This window comes from Empidonax traillii, unplaced genomic scaffold (assembly GCF_003031625.1).
Source record: "Empidonax traillii isolate 1590-97213 ecotype Southwest subspecies unplaced genomic scaffold, ASM303162v1 scaffold1548:size177740, whole genome shotgun sequence".
In the NCBI taxonomy this organism is placed as follows: Eukaryota; Metazoa; Chordata; class Aves; order Passeriformes; family Tyrannidae; genus Empidonax; species Empidonax traillii.
Genome location: NW_020956741.1, coordinates 27474 through 52762, shown reverse-complemented (window position 1 = coordinate 52762; position 25289 = coordinate 27474). Strand labels below are relative to the sequence as shown.

General features: G+C 45.8%; 2 protein-coding genes across 11 annotated transcripts in view; both read left to right on the top strand.

Moving 5' to 3' along the window:
• The window catches only part of DOCK10 (dedicator of cytokinesis 10), a 118273-nt gene extending 112835 nt beyond the window's left edge, over window positions 1-5438 (top strand). For all 10 annotated transcript variants that reach the window (XM_027907808.1, XM_027907811.1, XM_027907810.1 and 7 more), the window contains 4 exons: window positions 924-1114; window positions 1785-1885; window positions 2232-2370; window positions 4698-5438. In XM_027907808.1, coding sequence (XP_027763609.1) covers window positions 924-1114; window positions 1785-1885; window positions 2232-2370; window positions 4698-4817 — 551 coding nt within the window. In that variant the 3' untranslated portion in view covers window positions 4818-5438. The remainder of the gene's footprint in view (window positions 1-923; window positions 1115-1784; window positions 1886-2231; window positions 2371-4697) is intronic.
• Window positions 5439-17011: 11573 nt separating this feature from the next.
• LOC114070413 (putative coiled-coil domain-containing protein 195) lies at window positions 17012-21935 on the top strand. Its single transcript, XM_027907806.1, has 3 exons — window positions 17012-17276; window positions 18668-18929; window positions 21465-21935. Exons 1-3 carry the CDS (start codon window positions 17012-17014, stop codon window positions 21595-21597), a joined length of 660 nt encoding a protein of 219 aa, XP_027763607.1. The 3' UTR covers window positions 21598-21935.
• Window positions 21936-25289: the final 3354 nt, after the last annotated feature.

The following is a 25289-nucleotide window of genomic DNA, read 5'->3' as shown; positions in this document are numbered from 1 at the left end:
AAAAAATTCATGAGTTGAGATAAAGACAGTTTAATAGGTAAAGAAGAGCCATGCACACAAGCAAAGCAAAACCAGGGATTCATCCACGCTTCCCGTGGGCAGGCGGGTGCTCAGCCATGCCCAGGAAAGCCGGGTTCCATCACGGGCAACAGTGCCTTGGGAAGACAAATGCTGTCGCTCCGAATGTCTCTTCCCTTCCCGCCTCCGTCCTCCAGCTTCATATGCTGAATGTGATCCCATGTGGTCTGGTATATCCTTTGGGCAAGGTGGGGTCAGCTGTTCTGGCTGTGTATCCGCCCAATTCTTTGTGTACCCCCACTCCACTTGCTGGTGGAGCGGTGTGAGGAGCAGAAAAGTCATTGGCGCTGTGTAAGCCCTGCTCAGCAACGACCAAAATATCCCTGTGTGAAATATCAACACTATTTCCAACACAAATTCAAAACACATCCCAGTACCAGCTGCTGTGAAGAAAATTAACTCTGTCCCAGCCAACACCAGCACAGTGAGTGATACCCAATTAGGCTAAACTAGAGGCTCCTGCCTCTAACTTGGAATGTGTTTGATGGGATGTTTTGAGCTGTTTGAAGTTCCGTACGGGCTTATAACTTGGCTTTAGCTCAGAAGAAGAAATTTGTGGAGCCTACAGTCTCAGCAGTGAGAACCTTTTGCCACTTGCATTGTGACAGAGCTTGGTAGCAAAAGATGGTGAATTCAAAAGGAAATGCTCTTCCAACACCAGGTATATCAGAATTCAGTTTGGACCTGCTGTGTCACTTCCACTCGTTTGGTGTTGAAAACTTATTTTTTATGAATCGATGAAGAGTTTGGCAAAGTCGAAAGTTGATCCTTTGACTTCATTGTTTTGCTTCTTAAATGCTCTCTTGTTGGGAGAGTTCTCTGATGCATTTCTTTCCTTTGAGTAGCCAGTCACTTGTTTCCTTACGTGAAGAAGCGTATCCAAGTCATAAGCCAGACCAGCACAGAGCTGAACCCCATCGAAGTGGCAATTGATGAGATGTCCAAAAAGGTCTCAGAGCTCAACCAGCTCTGCACGATGGAAGAAGTGGACATGATCCGACTTCAGCTCAAGCTCCAAGGAAGTGTCAGTGTCAAGGTAATGGCAATTTGCTTCCTTTTTTCTCCTTTTTTTCCCAATGCTTTTACCTAAAATCTTATGCTGATTATTATAATTTCAGGCATGTTTTGTCTATTTCATATATTTGGTCATATCTTGTATTCTAGTGCTGTTGGATCCTGCTCTAAAAGTATAAGGGAATGGAAAGCTTTCCACTGGTCTAGATCACTACTGGATATATGTGAAAATATAACTATTTCAGTCAAGTCTTCTTTAAATAAATATTAAGACCTTTCTAAAAAGACCATCCTATGTCACTTGAGAATACAGCCTATCACACAGCCAAACTTGCAGATTCTTTAATGGGAGTGTTGCTCAGTTTGGCTGGGTCATTTTCCATTTAGGAGAGCTGGAATTGGGGAGAGGTACATGTATTTCTGGTACCCTCATTAAAATGTCTTCAAACCAATATGTAGCTGTCTAGATGGTCAACTAGCTGGGGACTTACAGACTTCAGCTTGTACAAGGTTGACCAGATCCCTTTTCTTCAGCAAAACTCTTCAACTTCCATCCAGGCTACAAGAGGAGTGAGGTGATGTTTTTCTCACAGGCTTGGTTTCCTGAGGCCAGTCCCCAAGCCTTGGATCACAAGAGAAATGGCAGTGGAATGGCTTGTTCCCCGTACCTAAGCTGTGTATTTTTCCCCCAGGTAAATGCTGGACCAATGGCTTATGCTCGAGCTTTTCTTGAAGAGACAAATGCTAAGAGGTATCCTGATAATCAAGTTAAGCTTCTGAAGGAAATCTTCAGGTAAACATTAATTTTAGGCTTTTCACCCCCCTGCATGGCACATAGTATGCTCTATGTAGCACGAGTAGATGTGTCACAAAAAATTAGGCTGAATTGAACCAGCCCAATTTACATCTGCATTTACCCTATCTTACAAATCATTCCCAAGAAAACATTAAGTTTTGGGCTATCCTTGCAGCCTACAGTCCTCTTAATCCGAGAATGAGTTCTGGAATTCCCTTACAACAAGGTGTAATTTGTAAAGGAGAGAATAGATACGGTGCTGTGTGTATATGTACATAGAGAGATAGTTTTTTTCATTATTACAAAATTCGTGTTATTGTTTTTTGTGTTTTTGAACTTGTAGGCAATTTGCTGAAGCATGTGGACACGCTCTTGATGTCAACGAGCGCCTTATTAAGGAGGACCAATTTGAGTATCAGGGAGAGATGAAGTCTCATTATAAGGATATGCTCAGCGAACTCTCTGTAGTTATGAATGAACAGGTCAGTTGATCCATTTTGGTGCTGGTTGGGCTGAATGAGGGTGGCTGATTGTGTCTTCTAGTGACAAAGGAAGCTGTAGAGCGAAATGCGAGAAGTAAAACCTCACAATGCAACAGTCATTGAAAAAACAGTTTGCTCTTTTGTTTGTTTGTTTCTTCCCCTCTCTGTTTAAATCCAGGTATATTATATTATCAATATGGGGGTTTTGTTTTCATTAAATATTGAGTGATCCTGCATACTAAAGCGCAAATTAAACGGTGCTAATTATATCACTGCATGCTTATGTGTAGACCACCTTAGATTGCACCTGAGAAATAGTTCCTCTCTAGCAGTTATGCTGCATTTCCAGGTGCCTGCAGCATCCATAGGCACTACTTGTGGAGAGTTACTTGTTTTAACCACTGGTATCAGTGATGGCATCTCACAGAAGTGTCTTAATTGGCACTCCAGTATGCCATGCTGCATTATTCATCTTCACGTACGAAGTGAATAAGGATCGATTTGAATTTTTCACCCCTTGTTGTGCTTACTGTGGAACTGATCGAGTTTTTCACTGGGTGTAAAGCTCATAATTTCTGGGAGGCTTGGTGTGTGCCAGGTTGGGGTCGAGCTCAGTGGGGGTTTTGCTGTTCTGGGAGTTGTGCTCCCTTCCTGTTTAGGTGCACAGAGATTTGTGAACCTCAAGCATTCCAGTGATTTTATCGTAACTCATATTTATCACTGCTATATTAAGTATGTAAGTATTAAGGAGGTTATTTGTTGCTCAATGTTCGTGCCTCTCCCATGGGAGTTATTTTGGCCATCCAGTCAGTGTGCAGAGGCAGTACCACATGTCCTGTGTGAACTCCTGTTCACCACAAGAATGGAAGATGAATGTTCAACTTTAACAAGGCATGAGCAGCCCTTGAGTCTCAGCATTCATAAAACATTTGGAGAGTTCTATTAAATCCTCATTACTTGTATTTATATCAGTGAGATCTGAGTTTTCTTCATGTAAATGAAAATATTAAATGAAAATACTATATTATACAAAATTACTTGTACAAAACAGTGCTAATATGTAAAGTTAAGAGTTCATCCATCAGAAGTCAAAATTGTCATCTGTTTTACCAAAATCATCTGAATTTGAAAGCCCACACTGAAAACCACTTGCAGTCCTGTGGGGAAGCCTCAGAAGTGCCAGCCCAGTTTCCCTGGCAGCGTGGCTTTCTGGGAAAACTTGACTGCTCTTGCAGTGAGCACATGAACTCTCTACTTCTGAGCTGAGTGTTGCCTCAGAGAAATCACATGCTATAAACTGTGGCTGAAATATTTATCTCACAGTTGGAAAGCTTGAGGCTCTCTTGCAACTGTGCTGTGTGCTTTACAGCAGAACTATTTGCCATCTTTCCCGTTGTCGTACTCAAGAGAGCTTTGTTTCTCACCTACAGCCAGTGACTCTTTCATCACCATATGTTTTTCTCTTTTTTGTTCTGTTTTGTTTTTCTTTTCTGACAGCTCTGTCATGGTCCTTGCTTATACAGCTTCTCTTCTTCCCTGTCTAACATTTCCCTCAATACTATAGCCAAAAGTGGTATGTTCATTTTTCTTACATCTATTTTTTTTTTTCTTTTAATGTCATGTACTTTCCTCACTTGCCGGTTTTTCTGTCGGGTGTGTTTGTTTAGTTTCACGTCTAATGACTCCCTTGCTTGGGATGTAACAAAAAAAAAAAAAACCTGAGTGCCACGGTTATATGTGTGATGTGTTGTCCATGAGCAGTGTTGATAGGGCCTGTTCTTTAGGATCCTAGTGATGAACTTTGGGGAGGCCAGTGGGGCAGCTCAGCAAGAGCCTCCTAATGCAGAAGCTGCCCACGCTGCTGTCTCAGGCGCTGAAGCTGAGTGGTCACGTCTGCCCCAGTAATAACTGTGGTGTGGTTGCTGGGGGTTGATGGGCTAAGATTTTACACCTGGAACTCTGCGAAGGGGAGAGGTTTCTCTTCCGTTGCTGATGCTGCGCGTGAGTTTGCAAAATGTAGGTAACTTCTCAGTTGTGTTTGGATGAGAGCTGTGAGAGTAAAGCAGTTCAGGGAACCCCACAAAGCACCACTTTGCAGAAGCCAGTCACCCCAATCGGGCCCCATTTTACCCCCAACAAAGTGAATGCCATCCCTGTCACTCCATTTACTGGGTAAAAAGTCCTTCTCCTCTGTCAGATCCTTAGCATCACTGTGTAATAAATAAAAAGTGGGAAATCCCTGGTTAGACAACGGACACTTCAGACACCAGGCTATTCAGATCTGTCTCACAGTTGCTTTTTTTTTCCCCCTTTTTTTTTATGAAAAGATTGCCTACAAGGAGGACTCAGCAAAACATCAAGGGATGGAGCGCACCTATTCACGGGTCATCCATAGAGCCAGCTCGTCTGTGCCAGCAGCAACCACTCCAGCAAATCCTGATGCTTGACTGCAGCGTGGGGAACAGAACAGCCTCAGGAAGATCTGGGGTGGCAGGGTTGGGGTTTGTTCTTTGTTGTTTGGGGTTTGGTTTTGTGGGGTTTTTTTTTTATCCTTTTAGATTAATAGTACTGAAAATTAAGTCGATCACGGACAATACCAGGAAAAGGATTTTGTGGGTTTAGATTTTAATTTATTGGAAGTCTTCACGGTGTTATTTTTAAAAATGCAAGCTTGAGAATTTTTTTTTTTTTTATTTTATTGCCCGCCCCAATATTTGCACATTCCCTATCTTTTTTTTTATGTTGTTTTCACTTTTTGGTTTTGAGCAGCCTTTATTAAGCCAGGCTGATTACAAAATTCCCATTGAACAGATAGGTACACAGCAAACCCTAAGTTTGCTATAAATTATAATATATCTAATACTAAGTCCTAGTATACATATATTTTAAAGGTCAGAGTGGATGTTTTATAACATTTAAGTATATTGCAACTGTAAATAGAAGATGTGTAAAATATGTCATTTTTACAAAATTTAAAAAATATCTTTTTAGTTAATTATGACAGTACTAAGAATATGGATAACATTTCAGTTACCATTATATTAAAATATTTGTGTATGTGTATAAAAGCGTCCATAAAATTTTCTCTTTGAAGGTCTGTGAACTCGTTGATTCCCATGTCAGCACTCTCCAGAGCAGTGGAGATCAGGATGCTTCCTGCATCCCTGCTGTCTGTTTGTGTTATGGATGCTGACACTTTTATGACCATCTTCAGAACTTGCCTTCACATTCTGTCCACAGCCTCAGACTGAGGCCACCCTGGGAAACGGCCTCGGTGTAGCTCTCCTGCTTGAGGCCAAGAAAACTCTGATTTTCCTTCGAAGGTGATAGTCCCAGATTTTGCCCAGATCACTTTGGGAAACCGTTTGTTTTGGTTTCTGCATCATGTTGGGATGAGGTGGAGCGGTTCTGCCGGCTCTAAGGAGTTCCCTTTAACCTCAGCGATCCCACATTCTTCCATGTTCATTCACAGACAATCCCTGCTCATTGTGCCTGTGTGTTGGGATTCCTCTCTCCTATGCATGCAGTCCTCATGATTTTGTTAAGCTGGGTTTTTTCTCTTTAGCTCTTTTTTCCCTGGAGAAGCTCTGGTGACTCCCCAGAGGCCTCCACATGTTCACGAATATTTGTTCAGGGCAGAGGCCATGCCATGTCTTTCTACCTGGGATTATCAGGAGGATTTTTCTACTGTGTTTCCTCAATCTGCCCTCCTGTCTCTTCCCATAACAGTCCCAGTTTGCAGCCAATGAATCTCAGCTCAAGCTGTACCCTGGCCCTGCATGCCAAGCCAAAGATGGCATTTGAATTCACCCCGTCTCTGTGCCACTATCCAGCCTATGCCTGCTTCCTGGTGCTCCCAGCACTTGCTGCTGTCCCACTCCCAGCAGATCAGGAGTTTCCAGAAGAAATCTTTGCTACGGGTTGAAACCCACATGGTGTCCTTGCCTTATGGGGGATGGAGGGGAAAGGTTGGGACAGGCACCCCGTGGTTTGGGATGGCCCTGCTCCAGCATTAGTGCAGAGCCAGCCTGAGCCCTCACCTGGGACTTGGTAAGAGCCCAAGTTCTCACCTGTGCTCTGCACACCAGCATCAACCACGTGGCTGGATGGGGAGCTGAGCGCCTTCCTCATCCTCACCTGGAAAAGTCCAGCTCTGCTCTTTGGGCTCTGCGCTCTCCAAAACCAGTAGTCTACTGAAAGGAATGGTTTCTGGCCCAAATTTTAACTTGCTTTCTACCATATATATAGTGGTAGTTGAAGTCACCTGCTTGTTTGTATAAATGGCAGGAAGCAGGAATCAGTGGTGAGAGCGGGAATGCGCCACACAGAGAGGTAAGTGGGCATCGATTCCTCTTCTCCCTTGGTTTGTTGGTCTCCCTGGACTCATTATGTGTTTATGACGATTTGTGTTTATGGATGGGCACTTCAGAAGCCATCAAGGTGATTTGGAGACAGACTGCCCCTAATTAATGTTCACAAGAAATGAGCAACCGCATCTGTTGTTGGGCATCTTTGGGAATAACTAGACTGCAAAAGCATGGTTTGCACCAGGCGAATGCTGCAGGATGACGCCAGGCTGGTCTGAAGCCAAACTGTGGTCTGTGAAGCAGAGGTAAGGAAATCCCTGGATTATTTTCTCAATAGGTTGCACACAAAATGAGTTTCATGTGTCAGTCCAAGGGCTGTTTGGTTTATTTTAAGCAACCAGCTCTGCAGCCCCCTCTGGGTTTTGAAAATCAAGCACATATTCTGGCGTTACCTTATTGCTGGTGTTAAGAGATGCTCAGGCTTGAGTGTATTTGGGTCCTTGTTCCAGATGGCTCTTCCTCTCTTGCTGTGTTCAAACACTTTAAACTTAGTCGAGTGAAAGCAATTAGCAAAACCATGAGCTTTGAAACAGGGCTGCAGCAGGGAGAGAAAACAAAGCATTCAACCATGGATGGTCCCAGCGTTTGAGGGAAGAGAATGAGAGAAATGCAGGGGGCATGTCAGGCTGTAGGTTGATTACAAAGACAGGGCTTGGCCCTTTGCCACGATAAAATTCAGCAACACAAACAGCAGAAGTCCAATGTGTAGGCACTGACGCTGTAGGAAAAGGCTCTTCATACAATTGCTGCTTTTTAAACTCAGGATTACGCAAGGTCTGCACCTTTTTTTTTTTTTTTTTCCTGCCAAGAGCTCCCCTTTGAGAGTCCTTTTGGCCAGGGCCACCACAAGATCATGGTCAGCTGTTCTCAGAGCTGAGGTTTTCTCCAATAAATTGTTTCACAGTATATTCTTACTTACACTTATCCCTCCAGCTGGAGGAGGCTCATCCCCCTGCTGCTGCAGGCAAAGCTGGTGAAAGATTCCCTTTCATCTGCAGAAGGAGATCTTCCTGTGTCAGACTCAAATCGAGCTGCTTTAAAAACTTTTCAGAGTGCAAAAGAAATTATTCATGTTTGTTACTTAGTGGAAGCTCTCTCAACACCCCAAAAGGAGTTAAGAGTTATACATATTTCATTTTTAATCACATCTTCAGTGACACCCAACCACAACCAAAGGCTTAAATTTCAATTAGAGGGGAGATGTATTAAATGTTTAATAGGAATCATTCCTTGCAGGGTAATTATATCTTAACATTCATTGGAGAGATATTACATTGGCAACATAGTTTTCATCTGAACAGGATTTTTTTAAAAAAAAACAAACTTTATTTTTGGATAACATCCAAATGAGAAATGGGAGGAGATGATCTGTACCATTCATACTCCTGACACACTGCTCCTGTTCTGACCACCCACAGGCCTGGATCTGGGAAAAAGTGAATTTACATCCATATGTAGCTCTAAATGGGGCTTTTTGGATCTCAGCATGAAAACTGTTGTTCCACATGTGCTGAGAAGCTCCAGGCTGCAGTACCTTTTACTGCAGTTTGAACGTTTTTTTGAACTGGTAACTGACTACTGGGAATTTCAGCTGTAAGTAATATGAGAGGGTGACTCTTCAAGACAAAGAACATCTTTAAAGTATCTGCTGTTGATTTGAGTGTGTTTACCAATTTTTAACAAGTTTGGTATGCATGCAAAAGATTTTTCTCATTATATTTAGATAATCACAAAAATAATCAGGGTCACACGTTCACAACAAGCAAATTAAAGATTGAAGTAAGCTTTGAACCTAGGCAGTTAAAATCAAAGGATGTTAAAATCAAATTTCAAATGAGAACAGAGAAATGGGACTTGGAGGAAAGCATTCAAAACTGTAGAAAAAGAAAGAAAAGAAAAAACCCAAACAAACTATGTTTGTTATTTAAGAGAATTGGATTGAGATAAATAAAATTAATCCAAAAGGCAAAGAACAGCCAAGCCCATGTAGAACCTATGACCGTGACCAGGAAGAACCTTCAGCTCCACCATCGCTGCATCCTCTCTGCTTTTGCACGAGCTGCTCGAGCAGGAACCACTTGGCATGGACCTCTTGGCCCCACACGGGTTTCCTGCTCCTTTTGCTTCTTTCCTGCTCCTTGGCTGTCTGGCAGCCACGGCATGGAATGGGCAGGTTTCTTTTGGTTGTTTTTTTTTTTTTTCTTTGTGGTTTTTTGCTTTTGCAGTGGCCCCAAGTACCTCCATCCTGACAAGAAGAGGCAGGGGCTCCCTCTCTGGTGAGCACCCTCTGCGCAACAGCAGAGAGAAAACCTGCTGTGGGTCTTCTGGGCTGCACAGATGTTGGGGATCAGCTTCTGTGCAGCAAAACCCCCACTTGGCTTCGGCTCCCAGGTAAGCCCTGTGATGGGAAGAGCCACTCTGCCTGCTCCACACAGAACACGGCTCATCAGAGAGATCAAAACGTGAGCACCGAGTTAGGGACAGCGGGGCAGGACCTCCCGGAGGTCAGATGTGCTGGAGCAGTGCATTTTCCAGGCTGCCAAGGCTGGGGCGTTCAGACTACAAGGCATCAGGATCGTTAGCCCCTGCCTCATTACAAACCCTGTGTAGTGGCCATCCCCACAGCTCTGTTCCCACTGCCTCCCTCAGGGGCAGATGGCTCATGGCACTGTGGGAGGAGGTGCTGCTGACCCTGCAGGGAAGCTGCGCCCAGCAGAGAGAGGTTTGGGATCAATCCTGGGCAGCCACCCTCATCCCACGCCTTCAGGAGCATCTGTCTTTCAGTAATGAGTGTCCTTCAGTCCATCAGGAGTCGCAGGCCACATGGGATATGTGCACAGGTGCTTGTAAAGCTTTCATTAAGTTGAAAATGCGCAGGTATTCTTGGAAAATTTTCAGTAATGCAAAGGTGCAATCACAATTACTGACTTTTCTGTCCAGGCTGTTGAGGTTCTTCGTGTGATTCTTAATTACTCACTAAAGCATCTTGAAGTTCTCAGTGTGAACATCTCCCCCTGAACAGCACCAGAGAAATGCACACTTCCCTTTTTTCTGATTAATTACCCCCCAGCTTATAGAAGCTGCTTTTCAGGTGTGCTTTTTTAAGCTGTGCTCCCCATGTGCTGCTTCAGTTAGCTATAATCACTCGTTTTTGTTGGAGAACAGCTGTGGGGGTGTTACTTGCCCTGTGGTGTGTTTTTGTGACCTGCAGATGCCATGTGGTGTTCCCTATAGTTCTGAGTCATGTTTTAGATGTTTTTTGCACAGATTGAATGTGGCATGATACAGCTACAGAGATTCAGATGTCCTCACATACATTTTATATGGTGTGTTTTGCTTGAGAAAAGAAAACTGAATAAGAAATAATTATTAATATTTTGAATTTTAAGCTGGATTTTCTGCCTTGAGGCTGCTCTGTAGTCACAAGGCTGTTTCCCATGAGTGAGGACTTGTTTTAATTTGGAAGCTGTCACAAGCTCTGTGCAGGTAACTGTGGGCCAGTTGCAAGCTCCTCGTTATGAAAATCTCCAGCTGAGCCTATAGATTCTCTTGCATGAGGCATGGTTTTGTACTCTGTAGCATATGCTGTGCTTGCAGGGAGCTGGCATAAGAGAGGCTCATTCTGATTATTCCACACTAACTTGAGGATCCATTTAAAGGGACAGAGACCCAGAGCCTCGGAAATGCAACACGAAGCCCTGAAGTGCCCTCTGAAAGGGTTGAAACATTTCTCTAGCCTTGCTTCACCACCAGTCCAGTCCAAAACCATAGCCGGGGTTTTCAGACGTGACTCACGGATAGCGGTGTTTCTGTTTCCCACATTCAGGTTAAAGCCTGGTTTTTCAAAAGTGTTGAGCATCCCCTGCTGGAATTCAGACCCCTTTCAGAAACCTTGAATGCTCAAAATTAAAGCAGCCCTAATAAGATATGGGGCTGGATACATCAGGCAAGAGGCTCCATGTGTTACACGGGTGCTTGGCTCCCCGCAGGCACCAAAGCAAGCAGAGGTCTCTTTTAAGAGGGCTTGTGTGGGATTTTCTGCATCCATGTGGGTGTTCAGGCACAGTCAGGTGAATGGTCCTTGCAAAAGAAAAAGGATGCTTAATAGATGTTAACAAGTTAAACAATTACCTTTTAATAGACTAATTAATAACTTTGTGCCATTGTTACCTAATGGGATGTTGAAACCTGAGAATGCTTTACATATATAGTTGATTTTTGCCATCTTGGTTTGTTTCTGGGAGGTTGTGCAACTCGCTCTCTGCAACTGTCTCACTGCACCCGCTGTGAGCAACAGTCACCGCTCAGACGTGGTTAAAAGGGAGCATTTAATTAGTCATGAGTGTGAGGCAAGGTCTCATTCAAGCATAGAAAGCAGCCAGGTTTGTAGGCTGTTATGCCTGGCTACACGTCAGGCTGGCGAGCATTTCAGCGGGGTCTGCCCTCGCCACTCCCCACTTCTCCAAATGCTGCTGGTCATGTCTGTGCCCCAAGGACAGCCCGTGTCCCTGTGCCCCACATCTCCCTCCCACTGGGTGTGCAGCTGCACTTACTCCTCCCACTCCAGCGTCAAGGACAGAGCATTCACACAGACTTGCAATTGCCTTCCTGGGCTCATCCTGCCCATCCACTGGGTAATTTTCATTCCGCTGCCCGAGCTTGCTCAGAAAACAGCTCTGGTCAGAAGTGACATGAGTCAGATGCTGTTCACACTCTGTCGAGACGGGGGTGGTGGGTCAGGGAGGCAGTTCCCGTGCCGGGTGGTGGGGCTTGTTGCATCCCAGGCTCTGGAGATGCCAGCAGGGCAGGAGCGTGTCGCCCTCGGCTTGGGCGGCTTCGTGGATGCTGCTCTGCCCTCCTGCAGAGCTCTGCACGCAAGGGCACTGTCTCAGCCCTTCAGCACGGGTGAAAAAGGAGTTTCATTCTGTGTGGAGGTGGGCTGTGGTTCTGGGGAACACCTTGAGGCAGGGAGGGCAGCCACCTGCCTGTTGGCATGGTAGCACTGGCACCCTCCCACACGGGTGCCTCAGCACCAGCATACCCCGCCTCTGAACTTCAGAAGGGGTTTAGGAATAGCAGATTTCAACTGTGCAATAGGTAGGATCCAAAAGTCACGCTTTTCAGAATAAGGATGGATATTTTTCAGGATTTGTAGTTGTGGGAATGTACCAAAATGGGCCTCCAGGTTCCCCTTTTGTCTGCAGAGCGATGCTGGCTCAGAGGAGGGGCAGGTTTTCCCACGGCTAAAACTGGGGGTGCTCCAGAAAGCCCTGCAATGAATCTTGTCAGTGAATAATTAGCTGATTGCCTTGGTGAAAGCCTGAGGCACTGCTGCAGAAATTGGTTCGAGGTTCTGTACCTGCCTTCGCTGTGGCAGCTCAGGTCAGGGAGGAGCCCAGACTGACCTGAGGAAGGAGCAGCGGCCCTACAGGGATGGACCTCCTGGATAGATGAACGCGGGCTGGGAATTGGGGCAGAGAGGAGCACTGTCCCTGGGGAATCCATGGCCAGGGAACGTTAGGAAACTATTAAACATGACCAGCAAACTTTGGAAGCTGAGCCGTTTGTCCAGTTATTGGAACATTTCCAATTTGTGCTGCAAAATTTATTCTGTCAAACCCGTTCCTCACAAGAAGGATGCATTTCTTTGCCTGGCTGAGCATTTGCAGATGAAAGCTTTTCAAAACAAGATGTGACCTGGCCTAGCAGGGGACACTGATGTGGCTGGCAGCATGCTGGGCTCAGGTGAGGAAGGGCCTTGCAGACTTTGTCACCCTCAAGCTGTTAAATTTGAGTGCATGGAAGACAACACATTTGATATGAGCAACAATCTCAAATCTGCTGCTGAGCCTCAAGCAATAGTACTGGTCAAGTAAAGCATAGGGATAATTTAAACACCTGAAGGTCTAAATGTCTAAACTTCGAGAAGAATGAAAAAGGAGAAATGAAAATTGGAAAACATATAAATTTACCTCTTAAATTTACCATTTACCTCTTAAATTACCATTAAAATGGAGAAATCATTGAGAATTAAACAAGGAGAAGGCCAATATGGTATTAAATTGTGTCATTAGGCTTATTCAGTCCCTTCAGAAGTACAGGAGCGAAATGATGAGCAGTGCATCAGCAAAACAGAATCAGCACACGGAAACCAATTTTTTATTGTTGATTTTTTAATCAACTAAAATATTCTTTTTTTACCTCCTGAAGTTGTACAGTCAAATTCAGATGAGAATTAGGCTCTTTTGTACCACAATCAAGCATAAAACATGTCAAAGTCAGAAATCAAGCAAGGACTCAGGTCACAGGGATGTTCTTGTACAGTGGCCATAGGAAGGTTTTGGCAGTGCCCTTGACCAGAGCTGCTGTTACGCTTTCTCTTGGTCATTTTTTATAGGATGCATAAATCCAGTGCTGCTGACATTTAAGACTCATAATAGCAAACCTCCCCTGGAGACTCCAGCCCTGACAGAGATCTGGGCTTCAGGCTTGATGCCAGATGATGGAGCTCTGAGCCGTCTCTCTTTCCCAAGATTTCCTGTCTGGGCCAAGGGGCTGCTCTGCTTCTCCTCTCTCCTGTCCCAGCAAGGCTGGAGATGCAGTGCAGCATTGCTGGTCCTCAGTCAAGATGCCATAGGACCAGTGTGACGTGGTGCCTTGTGGCAGGCAGGGGTGAAGGTGCAGCAGAGGTATCAGAGGGGGAGCAGAGCACCACCAGGATGGAAATATGTGAGTTAGGAGGAGGATATTGCCAGGCAAAAAGGAAGGGTGTTTATTTATTGCTAAATAGTAACAGAAAGAGCCTTTCCACTTCCAGCCACATTCAGTCTTGTCCCTCTGCGTCCATCTCCTCCTCCTAAAGATTAAAGTCTGTGACAGCTCAGCCATGCTCTGCTCAGTGCATGCTGTGGGAAGGGGCAGCCTCGGCAGTCCCTGCTGTGCTAGTGCAGAGTGCAGGTGTCACAGCACTGACTTTGTGCATGTTTATGGCAGCAGAAGCCTGGTACTTGTGCTCTCTGTTGGTTGGGTTTAGCCCTGGAGAAGGAAGGCTCTGCCTTTTTACTCAGCGACTCCCTTGCCACTGGGAGGCAGGACACGCCTCTGGCTGCACTGTGTCACAGAAAGTATCCACACACCTGCTGTTGATTTTTCAAGGACAAAGTGTTGTGATTTGATGGGGAAAAAAATCATCTTACTAGTGTAGCAACGAGTCCTTTTTGGATTTTTTTTTTTTTCTCTCTAACCTCAGGGGAGCAAGACAGAAGATCTGGTAAGTGAGATGATTACAAAAACTATTCACTGATGGTGGTGGCTGAGCAGGTGCAGTTTTCTGCTGATGGCAGTTCTCACGCTGTACCTTCTCCACTCTCAGCACAGCCCTTCCCTTCTGCGGGGAGCTGCAGAGTATCAAGCAGTGGCAGCGTAAAGAGCTGAGCTCCCCACAGTTTTGGATGAAGCTGCTCCAGAAGGTTTCTGTGCTGTGTTCACAGGTTTTCTGCTGCAGTGCTGCTTGGTATGCGGTTCATACAGTCCACTGAGCACATGCACGAGCAGCCACGTGGAGATATTGCTGTGGGGTTCCTTGAGTCCAGCAGCTGCCAGGAACTCTGTCTTTGGTTATTCTTACCAGTGGAGAGCTTCAGTTATGACTGAGGGTGAATGCAATTTTACCCAGGTCCATGTCCTACCCAGCACGGCTTGCTGAAGCAGCTCAGGTGTGAGAAATTGGCCTTTCTGTTAAACTATTTAAAGCTGAGGTGTTTTATAGCAAAAAACACACAGCTATAGATGTTTGTAGTAGGCACAGGAAGGCACGCTGAACATACACCCAGCTAAAATCTGCAGCCTGTAAGTGTGCCACTGCCAAGAGGCACTGAGGACGTCTCCCACCTGTGGCATGTGCAGTGGCAGCACCTGGGAGCTGGCAGGGCAAGCACACATCTTGGACCCTACTGAACTTACAAAAACAAGGTTGCACTCACAGAGCTCTTTCTGCTTACAGGGAACACACCAATCAGCCCAGTGGCAAAGGTAGCTTTGCCAGGTTTCCACTGCCCAAAACTCCTGAGTCATCTGGCCCCCTGCCCATCCATCCCTGGGAGGAGTTACAGCAGGAGCAGCTGTATGAGGTTACAAGCCATTTCCTCAGAAGTTTCTGGTATATCAAAAGGTCTGTGCCTGCTCTGGTTCCAGAGGAGCAGCAGGCATGGGATCAGGGGAGCAGATGTCTTCAGCTACAGCAGGGGTAAGCTAATTGCTGGGTTGGCAAGTGTCCCCTGCCCAGCCAAACCCACCTGCTACAGGATCAGCAGCAATATTATAATTACACTTGGGTGCTGTCGCTGCTCCAGTACCTGATTTGCTTGCTGGAGAAATAGACCCATAATGGTCACTACGCATTGTCCCCAGCACGGGGACACCTACACTGTTACTGAAGCCTGGGTGAAGCCCTTTTCTGAGCCCAGCTTTGCCTACTTCTACCCATCTGTATATTGTTATGCCCACCACAACATGCACCTCTCTAGGTGGGGAGGAAAAAACTCAGCATAAACTGATGCCTCTTGGTGATGTGATCTGGGTGGGCTGCAGCAAGGACTGCCACGTCCCACCAGGAGCTCTGCCAAGATTAATGTCGGCATCCCAGGCCCAGACAACCCAGCATGCCAGCCCAACAGCAGGCAGGAAAATGTTCAGGGCCTGACTTGCTCCTCCCCTCGCGCTGTGATTGCATGAGAGGTCATGAGTGCTGCGGAGTTCATCTGCATCCCGAGAACTCACATTCATTTCGTCCCTCTGCATGCAGAGCTCTCTGGAGAGGTTCCCAGGAGGTGACCAGCAACTCTCATGGCTCCTGGTCCCCAGCCTTGTGCCTGTGTCACTGGAAAAATGAGCAGAGGTGAGTATTCTTGCAGGTTGTACTGCAAATCCCACCTGCCCTTGCTAGGCACAGCGTGTGGCTGTGGGTCAGCAGGGGAGGGAGCACAGTGTGACCTGCAGGAACCACTCCGCCCTTAGGAAGCATTTTTGAAGATGCTACTCCAAGGAGGAAGCACTGCCCACACGGGGACATATACCCCAGGGCAGAGCTCCTCGCCCCCATCCTTGGTTTTCTTTCAGTTCCAGCAGTTTCTTCCCAACTTCCCAGTAGCTGCTGGGCAGCAGCATTTCCTCATAGACCCAGTGGCTTCCTCATGATAGCCCTTCTGACACACCCTCTGGAAAAAAATAAAACTGAGTCATCTGTTTTTTTAAAGCATCTCACAGCAGTTTTCCTTTGCTCCCCCAGCCTTCAGCAGCAGAGCAGGGAAGTGCAAGCAGCTGAAAGCTCTTTTCTTCTCTTTGAAATATTCCTCAGTCACTGCTGAGGTACTGGGAAGTGAGTGGCCTCAAAGCACTGTGTTAAATTATTTTCTTGATGACTTTCTGGTGTTCTCAGTTTTGTATTTTGAAGTCAGTTTTGGGGAGTGGAAAGAATGGCCCACAGGTCTTTGCATTTCACTGCCAGCAGAAAGATGGCTTTAGGGACTAGGTGATGAGAGAAGCACAGGGGATTGTGTTTCTCTTCCTGATGCAAGAATCATGCCTGATCTGTCTCTTGTTACACTCCTGGGATGCTGGTGCAGGTGCACCACTCCACTGAGCCTCCCTCGGTGCCCAGAAAGGGCCTGGGCTCTGCTGCAGCCTTCCAGCAGAGCTTTAGTGTAGCTGCTTGTCCATCACAGCTGCTGGCATATGTTGTTTATAGTGGAGGTCTTGCACTGTATCAGCTTTCATTTGGAAATTTAATTTTCCTGTGAGGAATGGCTAATTCTTTTCCAGATGCTCAAAGCGAAAAAGAGCAATTTTAAAGGAGAGGGGAATCGCTGCCCCGCAAAGGGCAACCCTCCCTCTGTGCCGTGGAGGTGATCGCTGGCATTTTTGGATAAACCAAAGGAAACGGGCTCTGTCCTGCTTGGCCCATGCGGAGAAAACCAAAGCCCGAGGCGAGCGAGGGGGCGGGCAGGTTTTCCGATGGTTTTCCGATGGTGCAGCGATACCGTGTTGACAGTGATTTGTGCGGGGTGTAAGAGGCCAGCGCTGCTCTGAAACGCGAGCCCCCGAATGAATAAATCATGGGCCCTCTCTTAGTAATCTGACAACTCGGTCCAGCCCTCTCAGTGATCGGATCTGGCCCGTGCCGGGAGGGACTCGCGTTGTCCAGAGGATTTAAGAGCAGGGTCTGCCTGCCTGGGAACTCGCAGGAAAGCAGGGAGCCTTCTGCGTGGCGTGGGACCATGGAGGGAAATGCCCACCTCCTCCAGGTCATCCGCAAGATGCGTTCCCAAATCAACAAGCTGGAGAGGGAAAACAGGGCCCTGAAGGGAGAGCTGCAGGTCTGCGGGCAGAGGGTTATGCCACCGGAGAGAGAGGCAGCGAGAGGAGGTGGGGACAGCGATGCGAGGAGCCCCGCCGGTGATGGGGAAGGACCCGCTGGCTCTCCAGCATCGCTGCGGGGAAGCATCACAGCCAGTCCCGCTCTGGCAACAAAGGAGCAGACAGGTACCAGCGAGTCGGGACTGTCTGGGGCTGTCCCACGCAGGATCTCCCAGCCTGGCTATTACATGTCTGCAGGGGGTGGTTGATGAGCTGCTGGTTGTTCGTCTGATCAGCTCCATGTTTGTCTAATCAGCTCCATGAAAGTGCTCTGGCCACCTTTTGTGCTCGCATCTAAACCCACCATAACTGGGTGTCTTGCTCTGTGGCCTTCTTAGGGTGGTACCTGCATCCCCCAAGCTGAGCTTAGTGGAGTATTTTACTGCTGCTCAAAGGATCCGTTTGTTTAAGCAGAATTTGACTTACTGCTTTGGGTTTTCGCAGGCATGGACTATCCTGCTCGTGCCCGTCTCCTGTCTGTTCCAGGCAGAGAAGGGCCAACAGCTGTAACCGTGGCATAACCTCTCTTGCCCTAGCAAAAGATGAGAAAAACGCTACAAACAGTAACAAATAATGATGAGTTGGCTGCATACATCGTGCCAGATGTGCAGTTTAGTTTTGCAGATAACACAGTTCTGGCTGAGACAGAGAGGGGCCAATATATATATAGGAATACATTCTCTTCACAGTTTTATCAGAGGAGAAAAAACAGAAATACTCCCCAGTTAGAGAAGTCTGGTTGTGACTTCAGGAGGATTTAATGGATCAGGAATTAGAGCAAAATGTTGGTTGGTGAGAAGTACTGGAGAAATGGCTTCACAAGTTTTCACAGAGACAAATCTGTGTGAATGAATAAGATGAGAGGCTGAACAGCACTAGTGGATTGATGTGAAGCCAGGTGGCTGCTGCCAAGCCCACTAACCCAGTGGCCAGGTTACCAACCTGAAGGTTTCTTAAACCAGGGCTGCTGGCGGCCATAGATGTCATCACTTTGGGAATAGCAGTCTGGAGTTTTGGCAAGTGGGAAAGCTGTGGCTCTCCCTCTCCAGCTGCCTTCTAGGGGATAGGTTGAGACCCTAAGGCGCTGTCTGGCCTTCTCTGCCTCTCAGCCTCACCACGTACAAAGCTTTTTTGAGCCCAATAGAAGTGACTCAAAATAGAATGATAGAATATTTGGGATTGGAAGGGACCTTAAAGATCATCTAGTTCCAACTCCCCTGCTGTGGCCAAGGACACCTTACACTAGACCAAGCTGCTCAAAAACCCGTGCAACCTGGCCTTGAACACTTTCAGGGATGGGCCACCCACAGCTTCCCTGGGCAACCTCTTCCAGTGTCTCACCACCCTCACAGTAAAGAATTTCCTCCGAACATTTAATCTATATGTCCCCTCTTTTAATTTAAAACTCTTCCCCCTTGTTGTATCACTATCTGCCAGTGTAAAAAGCCATTCTCCAAAAGCAAGTTGAGGATATCTGAATTACTGTTTCCAGCTCTGCTTTTCCCTCTGTTTCTCAGATACTGCCATGACCGTGAGACGCTACCCCCCCATCTCACCAGCTCCTGCTCCTTCCAGTGCAAGGTCCCGCTGGGCTGGCAGGAAACCTTCGAGCAGCGGGTTCCCAGAGGTGCCAGGCAGTGCCTGGCCACTGGCCCCTCCTGCTGCAGCACAGCTCACCAGGGAGGAGGAGAAAGGGCCTGAAAAATCACCCTCCAGCTGTCTCTCCTGCAGCCACTCCAGCAACATGAAGCTGTTTCAGGAACACGTCTATAGGTGCAGGTAGGCTTGGTTTGCCTTCCCAGCATCAAAGCTCTGATAACATACATGCTCTGGGTCTTGGTTTGTTGTCAGTAAAATCTTTGCTTGAATGTATATGGGGACTGAGAAGACCAGAGACCTCTTTTGGGGAAATTGTCCTTGCAATATATGAAGTTTGGCAGTGGTAGCAGGTTAAATTTGCTATAGAAAGGAGAGGCTGGGGGAGAGAGAAAATCTTCACATTGTTATAGCCAGGCAGAATTTTGCAGATTGATGTGATGTTCTGACAAGCTAAGCTTGAAAGGGATTTTTAAACTAGGGCAAAAAAAGCATGGAGATACCAGGGAAGTCTGAACTATGCCTTTGGAAGTGTGATTACTATGGCTCATGGAATTAGATGTACTGTATTGTATTTCCCCTGTAACTGAAGCATTACAAGTTAATGCTTTCAGCCTTGAGAAAAGTAGTCTCAGGATGGTTTCTGAATTAAGTGAGATGGCTGCTGGGCAAGCCCTGAGCTCCTCTGATCATTGATGAGAAGCTTTCCAACACAGGACAACAACTAAAGCTAGTAGCAGCAGTAATGAACTGTGATACATGATAGCTCAGTCACCTCCTGGTGCTGATCTGTCCACTCTGGGAATCCGTTTCAATGCCTGGGTTTAGCCTGACCATGCTGTGTTCAGAAGCAAAATAACCCAAATGACCTCAAAGCACGTGTTTGAGCAGGGAGAACTCCATGGGTCTTCCCGTGCGTGTCCTGGGGAAGGGCTCCAGTGGCCATCCTGGTGGGCTGTGCACCTGCAGTGGGTTGTGTCACCCGTGTGTTTGTATCTGTCCACGTGGCCCATCGTGACAGCTTTTATTCTGCACCCCCTTCAGCAATATGTCCTCAGAGCAGAGCAGTGCCCAGCCCCTTGCACTCCCCCTGCAAAGGCAGCTCAGAGCCCAGCTCCTCGCTGAGAGGCTGCAAGGGACAACGAGGCCAAGTTTCCAGAGGCACCTGGGTTTTCTAGTAAGGACACTTCAGGGTCAGATGTTTTACAGCATTTAGACACCTAAATTTAGTCCCTGGCAGTGAACTCGTATCATTTTCAAAAGCACTGTGACCCTGTAACTCTGGATTTCTGCGTACGCTCCGCTGGGCTCGGGGAAACTCAAGACTCTGGGTGCACATGAACGCTCCGAGAGGTTTGCCCTCGAGCCAGCTCACGTGGAAGGCGTGTGTGGTGGGAAGCACAGTGTGCAGGAGCAGAATGGCAGTGGCAAATACTGCTGCTTGCTCATAGAAAGAGCTTTCAAAGCAACCAAAATAGCAGCGCAGATCTGTTACATCTACTGCCCTGGGACCTACCAGTAACCCTGCGGCCACAGGACGGTGCTGGTGATTTTATCACCACCACTAGAGCTGCCCTGCCAAGCTGAACAGCGGCGAGCGTGGCACCATGACTCATGTCCTCTCACTGCTGCTGCTTCAGGAGAAGAAATGGCCACAGAAAGAGCTTTTTTACCAAACACCCTCAGTAAGCTGTGTAATATCCCGAAGCACAAAAATCTGTGTTTCTTACATCAAAAAAAAAAAAAAAAGTCTAAAATCTTTTTTTTACCCAAAGGTCTAACACAGACACCAATCTTAGTTAGCTTTGCATTAGTAGGGTGGTTTCTAGCAATGAGTTCAGCAAGCTTATTAAGGTTAATTTTTTACAGGGATGACATTTTTGCTTCCCGACGTGCTGCTTCATGTCAGGTTTTCCTATTCTTCTTGTAGCTTTCTCACACTTTGCTCCAAGGCTATAATCCTGTGTTTGATGCTGATTTTTTTCTTGCTTTAAAATTAACTCTGTAAAAGTATCACCTTGAACTCATATACAGCACAGTTGCATCCAAGTAATAAAATAACAGCACTGCTAACAAATCATCAGTAGCTTGCATGTTTAAAATATTTTAATTCCCATATGCCAAAGCATTATTTATACCAAGGGATTCCTGCTTGTGTTTCATAAATAAAAAAGACATTAAATATTTGAATGCAGGATAAGAGAGGATGAGAACTGTTTTCAGGGCTATTACAGTAAAATCACAAAATGTACAAGGCCTGTTTGGTACAAATGTCACCACTGGGGTGTTCAGGTTTCGTTTCACCTTCCAGTGAGACAGGTCTCAGGTGAGAAGGTTGAAGGAAATCACAAAGGTCCTCTGCCTTGTAATCATCCCTAAATATTTTAATATTGTAATTATTTTCCTTCCTTTCTTGTGCTCCTCGAGGGCCTGACTGAGCTGACAAGCATCACAGAGGACAGTCAGAGTGAAAACCAAAGCTCTGCAAAGCTGAACCAGTTTGCATGCCAAACCAACCGGTTTTGGGGCACATAAAGCGGGATGTTTCTGCCTCTGGTGTAATTTACCACATTTGGAAACCACTACTCTCACACCTGCTGGCAGTAGCTGGGTTGCTTCGGTTTTGTTTTGTTTGTTGGGGGTTTTTTTTCTACTTTCCTCGCGTGTTTTATACATTTGTAATCCTCAGAATGCTTTCTCTTTTTTTTTTTTCTCCAGGGGTAAAGTAAAGGCTGTCAGCTTCCTCTTACCAGTGGATATGTCACCATTTGCTGAAAAGCAAGGTTCCCTCAAAAGCCCAGAAAACCAGAGCACAAAACGTCTGATGACCATCGCTGAAAAGGATATGTGAGCCAGTGAATTTTTAAAGGCCTATTGATTCCCCCAGATAAACTGGCCTTAAATGACAGCTGTGTGTCAGTTCCCCCACTGCAAAATGCTCTGGCAGGATGCCCGCAGAGCATCACCCAGCCTGTGTTTCGGGTCACGGCCCGATGTTCAGATGGAAATGGAAGCCGTGGAAAAGGCGGCTGCGAGCCCGTACGCTGGGATGAAGCCACACAAAGCGAAGGTACCTCCGCACAATTCTTCTGGGCAACACATCTCAAGGACCCCTTACCCCAGGACTGACGTAAACAGGCTGTTGAAGCTGTTTTTGGTGTGTTTTTGTCACAAAAAGCACAATCTTTGTCACCGCTTGTGTTTGCCGGTTCTGTGGACAGGAGGGTATTCGATGCAAATGACAAAGTAAGAGCTACTAAGGAGCCTGTGGGGTTTCTCTGTAGGTAGGATTTTCAAACTTCACAGTACTAATGCAGCAAAGTTAAGGAAGCACTACAGAGTCAGTTGATGTCACCCTGAATTTCTGCAAACCTTGGCACTGACTGTTTATGTTCATTTGAGGTTCGCCTCTAAGGGAGCACAGGGGAAAGTAAGCACCCATCACTATGAAAATGTGACTACAAATCTCTTTCTGACTTGGTATGTTAACCCAGGTGGAGACTAAAGGCTGTACACCAAGCCAAAGTAGGAAGAATTGTGAGTATCAGAATCTTTCAGGAATGCCTTGTCAGCACAGCTTGGATCAAAAATCATTAGCAGAAATTCAGCAAACAGGTGCAAAATAAATGTGAGAGAGAACTACAGACAGCTTGTAAGAAATAAACAGTGCTTGACAGTTTTAGTCATATGAGTAAAGATAGTGTCCCATGTGTTTATTTTGATTACAAGTATTTATGGTATCAAAATACTGCACATTGCTATTTCTTTATGTACAGACAGCACTGAATTTTGTATAGAGAATGCATGAAGAGTAGATGTTTGTACTGATAACTTTATGAAAGATTTTCACCTCATTGTCTGATTTTACACTCCTCAGTTTCCTAAAGCGAAAGCAGAGACCTGGTGGGAAAAAAAAATCCCTTCTGGATTTTCCATGAAGTTGTATACTGGTATAAAAATCTGTGCTCCTTTTTGAAATTCACCATGTTTTGTATATTCAAGTACACTTTTAATATATTCTCACCGTTGAAGTAATAATTTCAACTTCACTGCTATTTCATTTGTGTATTTTTATGTTCAGCTTGGGTCCATAGGGAGTTGCACTGTAATATCAGATTTAACGAATTAATGACTTCCAGCAAAAAAGGTTCCAGTTTGGAAAGTTTACTGAACAGCCCATTTTAGAAGGCATTACAGGCCAGTGCTTTCTAAATGCTTTAAAGAAAACATCATTGTCAGGAATTAGACACTGCATATGTGTTCAGTTAAGCAGTTGATTTCAAATCAGCAAAGTAACAAAAAGTCTTTGAAAATCTGGCCCCTGCACCTTTAAGGTACCCAAAGCTTTTGACAATTAGTGTTTGAACACCAGATTTAATGGGATTTTAGAAACCACATGCTTTAGGCAACTTTCAAAGTTTCAACTTTTACTTTTTCTAAGCCTCAGCTTCCATGAAACAGTTCTGGGAATTCTCTTCTCCCACCCTTTTTGTGTCAGTTCACTGCAGACAGGTGACTGACACTAAGAATCCACACCAGTAATCATGTGACAATGTCAGTTGTAGTGGGGTGCTGATGTTGTGGGTATGGTCAAAAAATTAGACTCACTGGACATTTATTAGAGGTATAATGGTCCTAAACTTTTGTATACTTCAAGGAAAAAAAAAAGAAGAGAAAAGATGGAAGGGAAAAGAGGGACAGGAATCAAAGTAGTCATTGACAAATAGCAGTCAGTATATTAACGGAAAGATTTATTTTTCAGTTATATTTTTGCAGTCTTTAGCAGTGCCCACAGATTTAAGAACACATGATGATACACAGGCACAATAATTTTTAGAAGCAGTTGTGCAGATTTGACCTAGCTCTGTATCTCCAGGAGAACCAGACTCCACAGAGTAGCAGAGGCCACAATGAAATCACTTAGCACATCATTTTTACCACAGTACAGCATGAAGTAACTTACCAGGGAGCACTCAATGGCAGTTAAACATTCCAGTATTAAACACCCATAGATGGTTTGGTGCAAAAAGGGCAGGTATAAGCAAAGCGAGTGTTAAAAGACAGAGAGATGCTGGCAGTAATTACACTGTGGTCCTTTTCTTTCTTCTTCCCAGGAGGATCCATACAAGTTCAGAGGAGCTCTGAGCTTCTGCCTAAAACTACTCTGTAATCTATCTGTGTTAAACCCCAGAATATATACTAAACCCTACTCACCGATGGCCAGGCTTGTTGGACAATTTCCGACCAGAAATTCCTTTTTTTTTTCAGAGAGGTGGTCAGAGCTATTCAACCATGCAGGAGTGGGACTGCAAGAGCAGCTGAGACAGCAGGAGGTTCCCTCCTGGACTAGCACTGGCCACTGAGAGACGTAAACTCCTGTGTCACACTTGTGCTTGGGACTAAAGTGGCTTTATATTTGTGCTGTACAGTGGAAAGTGCTCCTGTTAGAGGGTGTGCCTACAACAGCATTCCAGCAGAGTCAGGACTAAACTCCTGAGTGAATTTCCTGGGCAAACCCACTTACTTTACGTTGTTTCACATTGTAGAGTGGCCTCAGAGCACACAGATGAATCTCTTCTGGATGAAACTAAGTCAGAGGATGTGCTTATAAGGTGCTCCAACAGCTAACAGGTATTCAGTGCATGGGACTACATTAGTAAATCCTCTGAAATACTTGCAGTGTGGACAACAGCACTGATGGGTTCACTCTACACATCCTCTCTACTGGTCTCTTTACGTAGACAGAGCTGTAGAGCAGACTAGGGAGCTACTGTCTCAGGGATTTGGAAAAAAAAAAAAAAATCTAACCAGGTGAAATTTCACCTCGTTGTACTATAAAGAGGAAGAGATGCCTTTCATCAGTCTTACCTCTCTGTCTGGCGTTTAAAGAGCCTGGCTCTTTCCACGGACACAAAGGTGGAAATGTGATGCTCCAGACTGTTACAGAGGAGTAACATCATCACTTCTCCAGTGAGTTCTTGCTCAGGGTTCAAACTGGTCTCACACTGGCACCCTTAGACAATGAATCCATGCCCAAAGGTAATAAATCAGTGTGCAGGCTGCATCTCCCATCAAAGTCACCCACCCAGTCCAAGCTCCATTTATAGGAGTGAGAGCACAATTGATGATGCACTGAATCGTCCACAATCTTTATATCCATTGTATTTTTGCTCCTGTGTCTGAAGTCCCTGACAGATGAACCCCAAATTCTCTCTGCCGTTTCTGATCAGGCATAATCTAAGAATATATCAGCATGGAAGTAATTCAGCTGAGCGGCCTCTGACACCAGGTAAGTGATGTTGATCTTTAATGCTGCTGTTCTCAGTGATGTTAGCAACATTAATTCCAGCACTGACAGGCTCCCTCTGGAGTCTTGAAACTTTACTGTTGTTTAGCTGGGGTGACAAAATGAGCAATAAACTGGGAACTCGTTTGACGGTCTCAAATAGTCCATAGGCCTTCAGCAGTCCTCCAGTGCTGTGACAAATTTGATGCTGCGTAACTCCACCATTTACACGTCCTTCTGCCCCCACCCACACATAG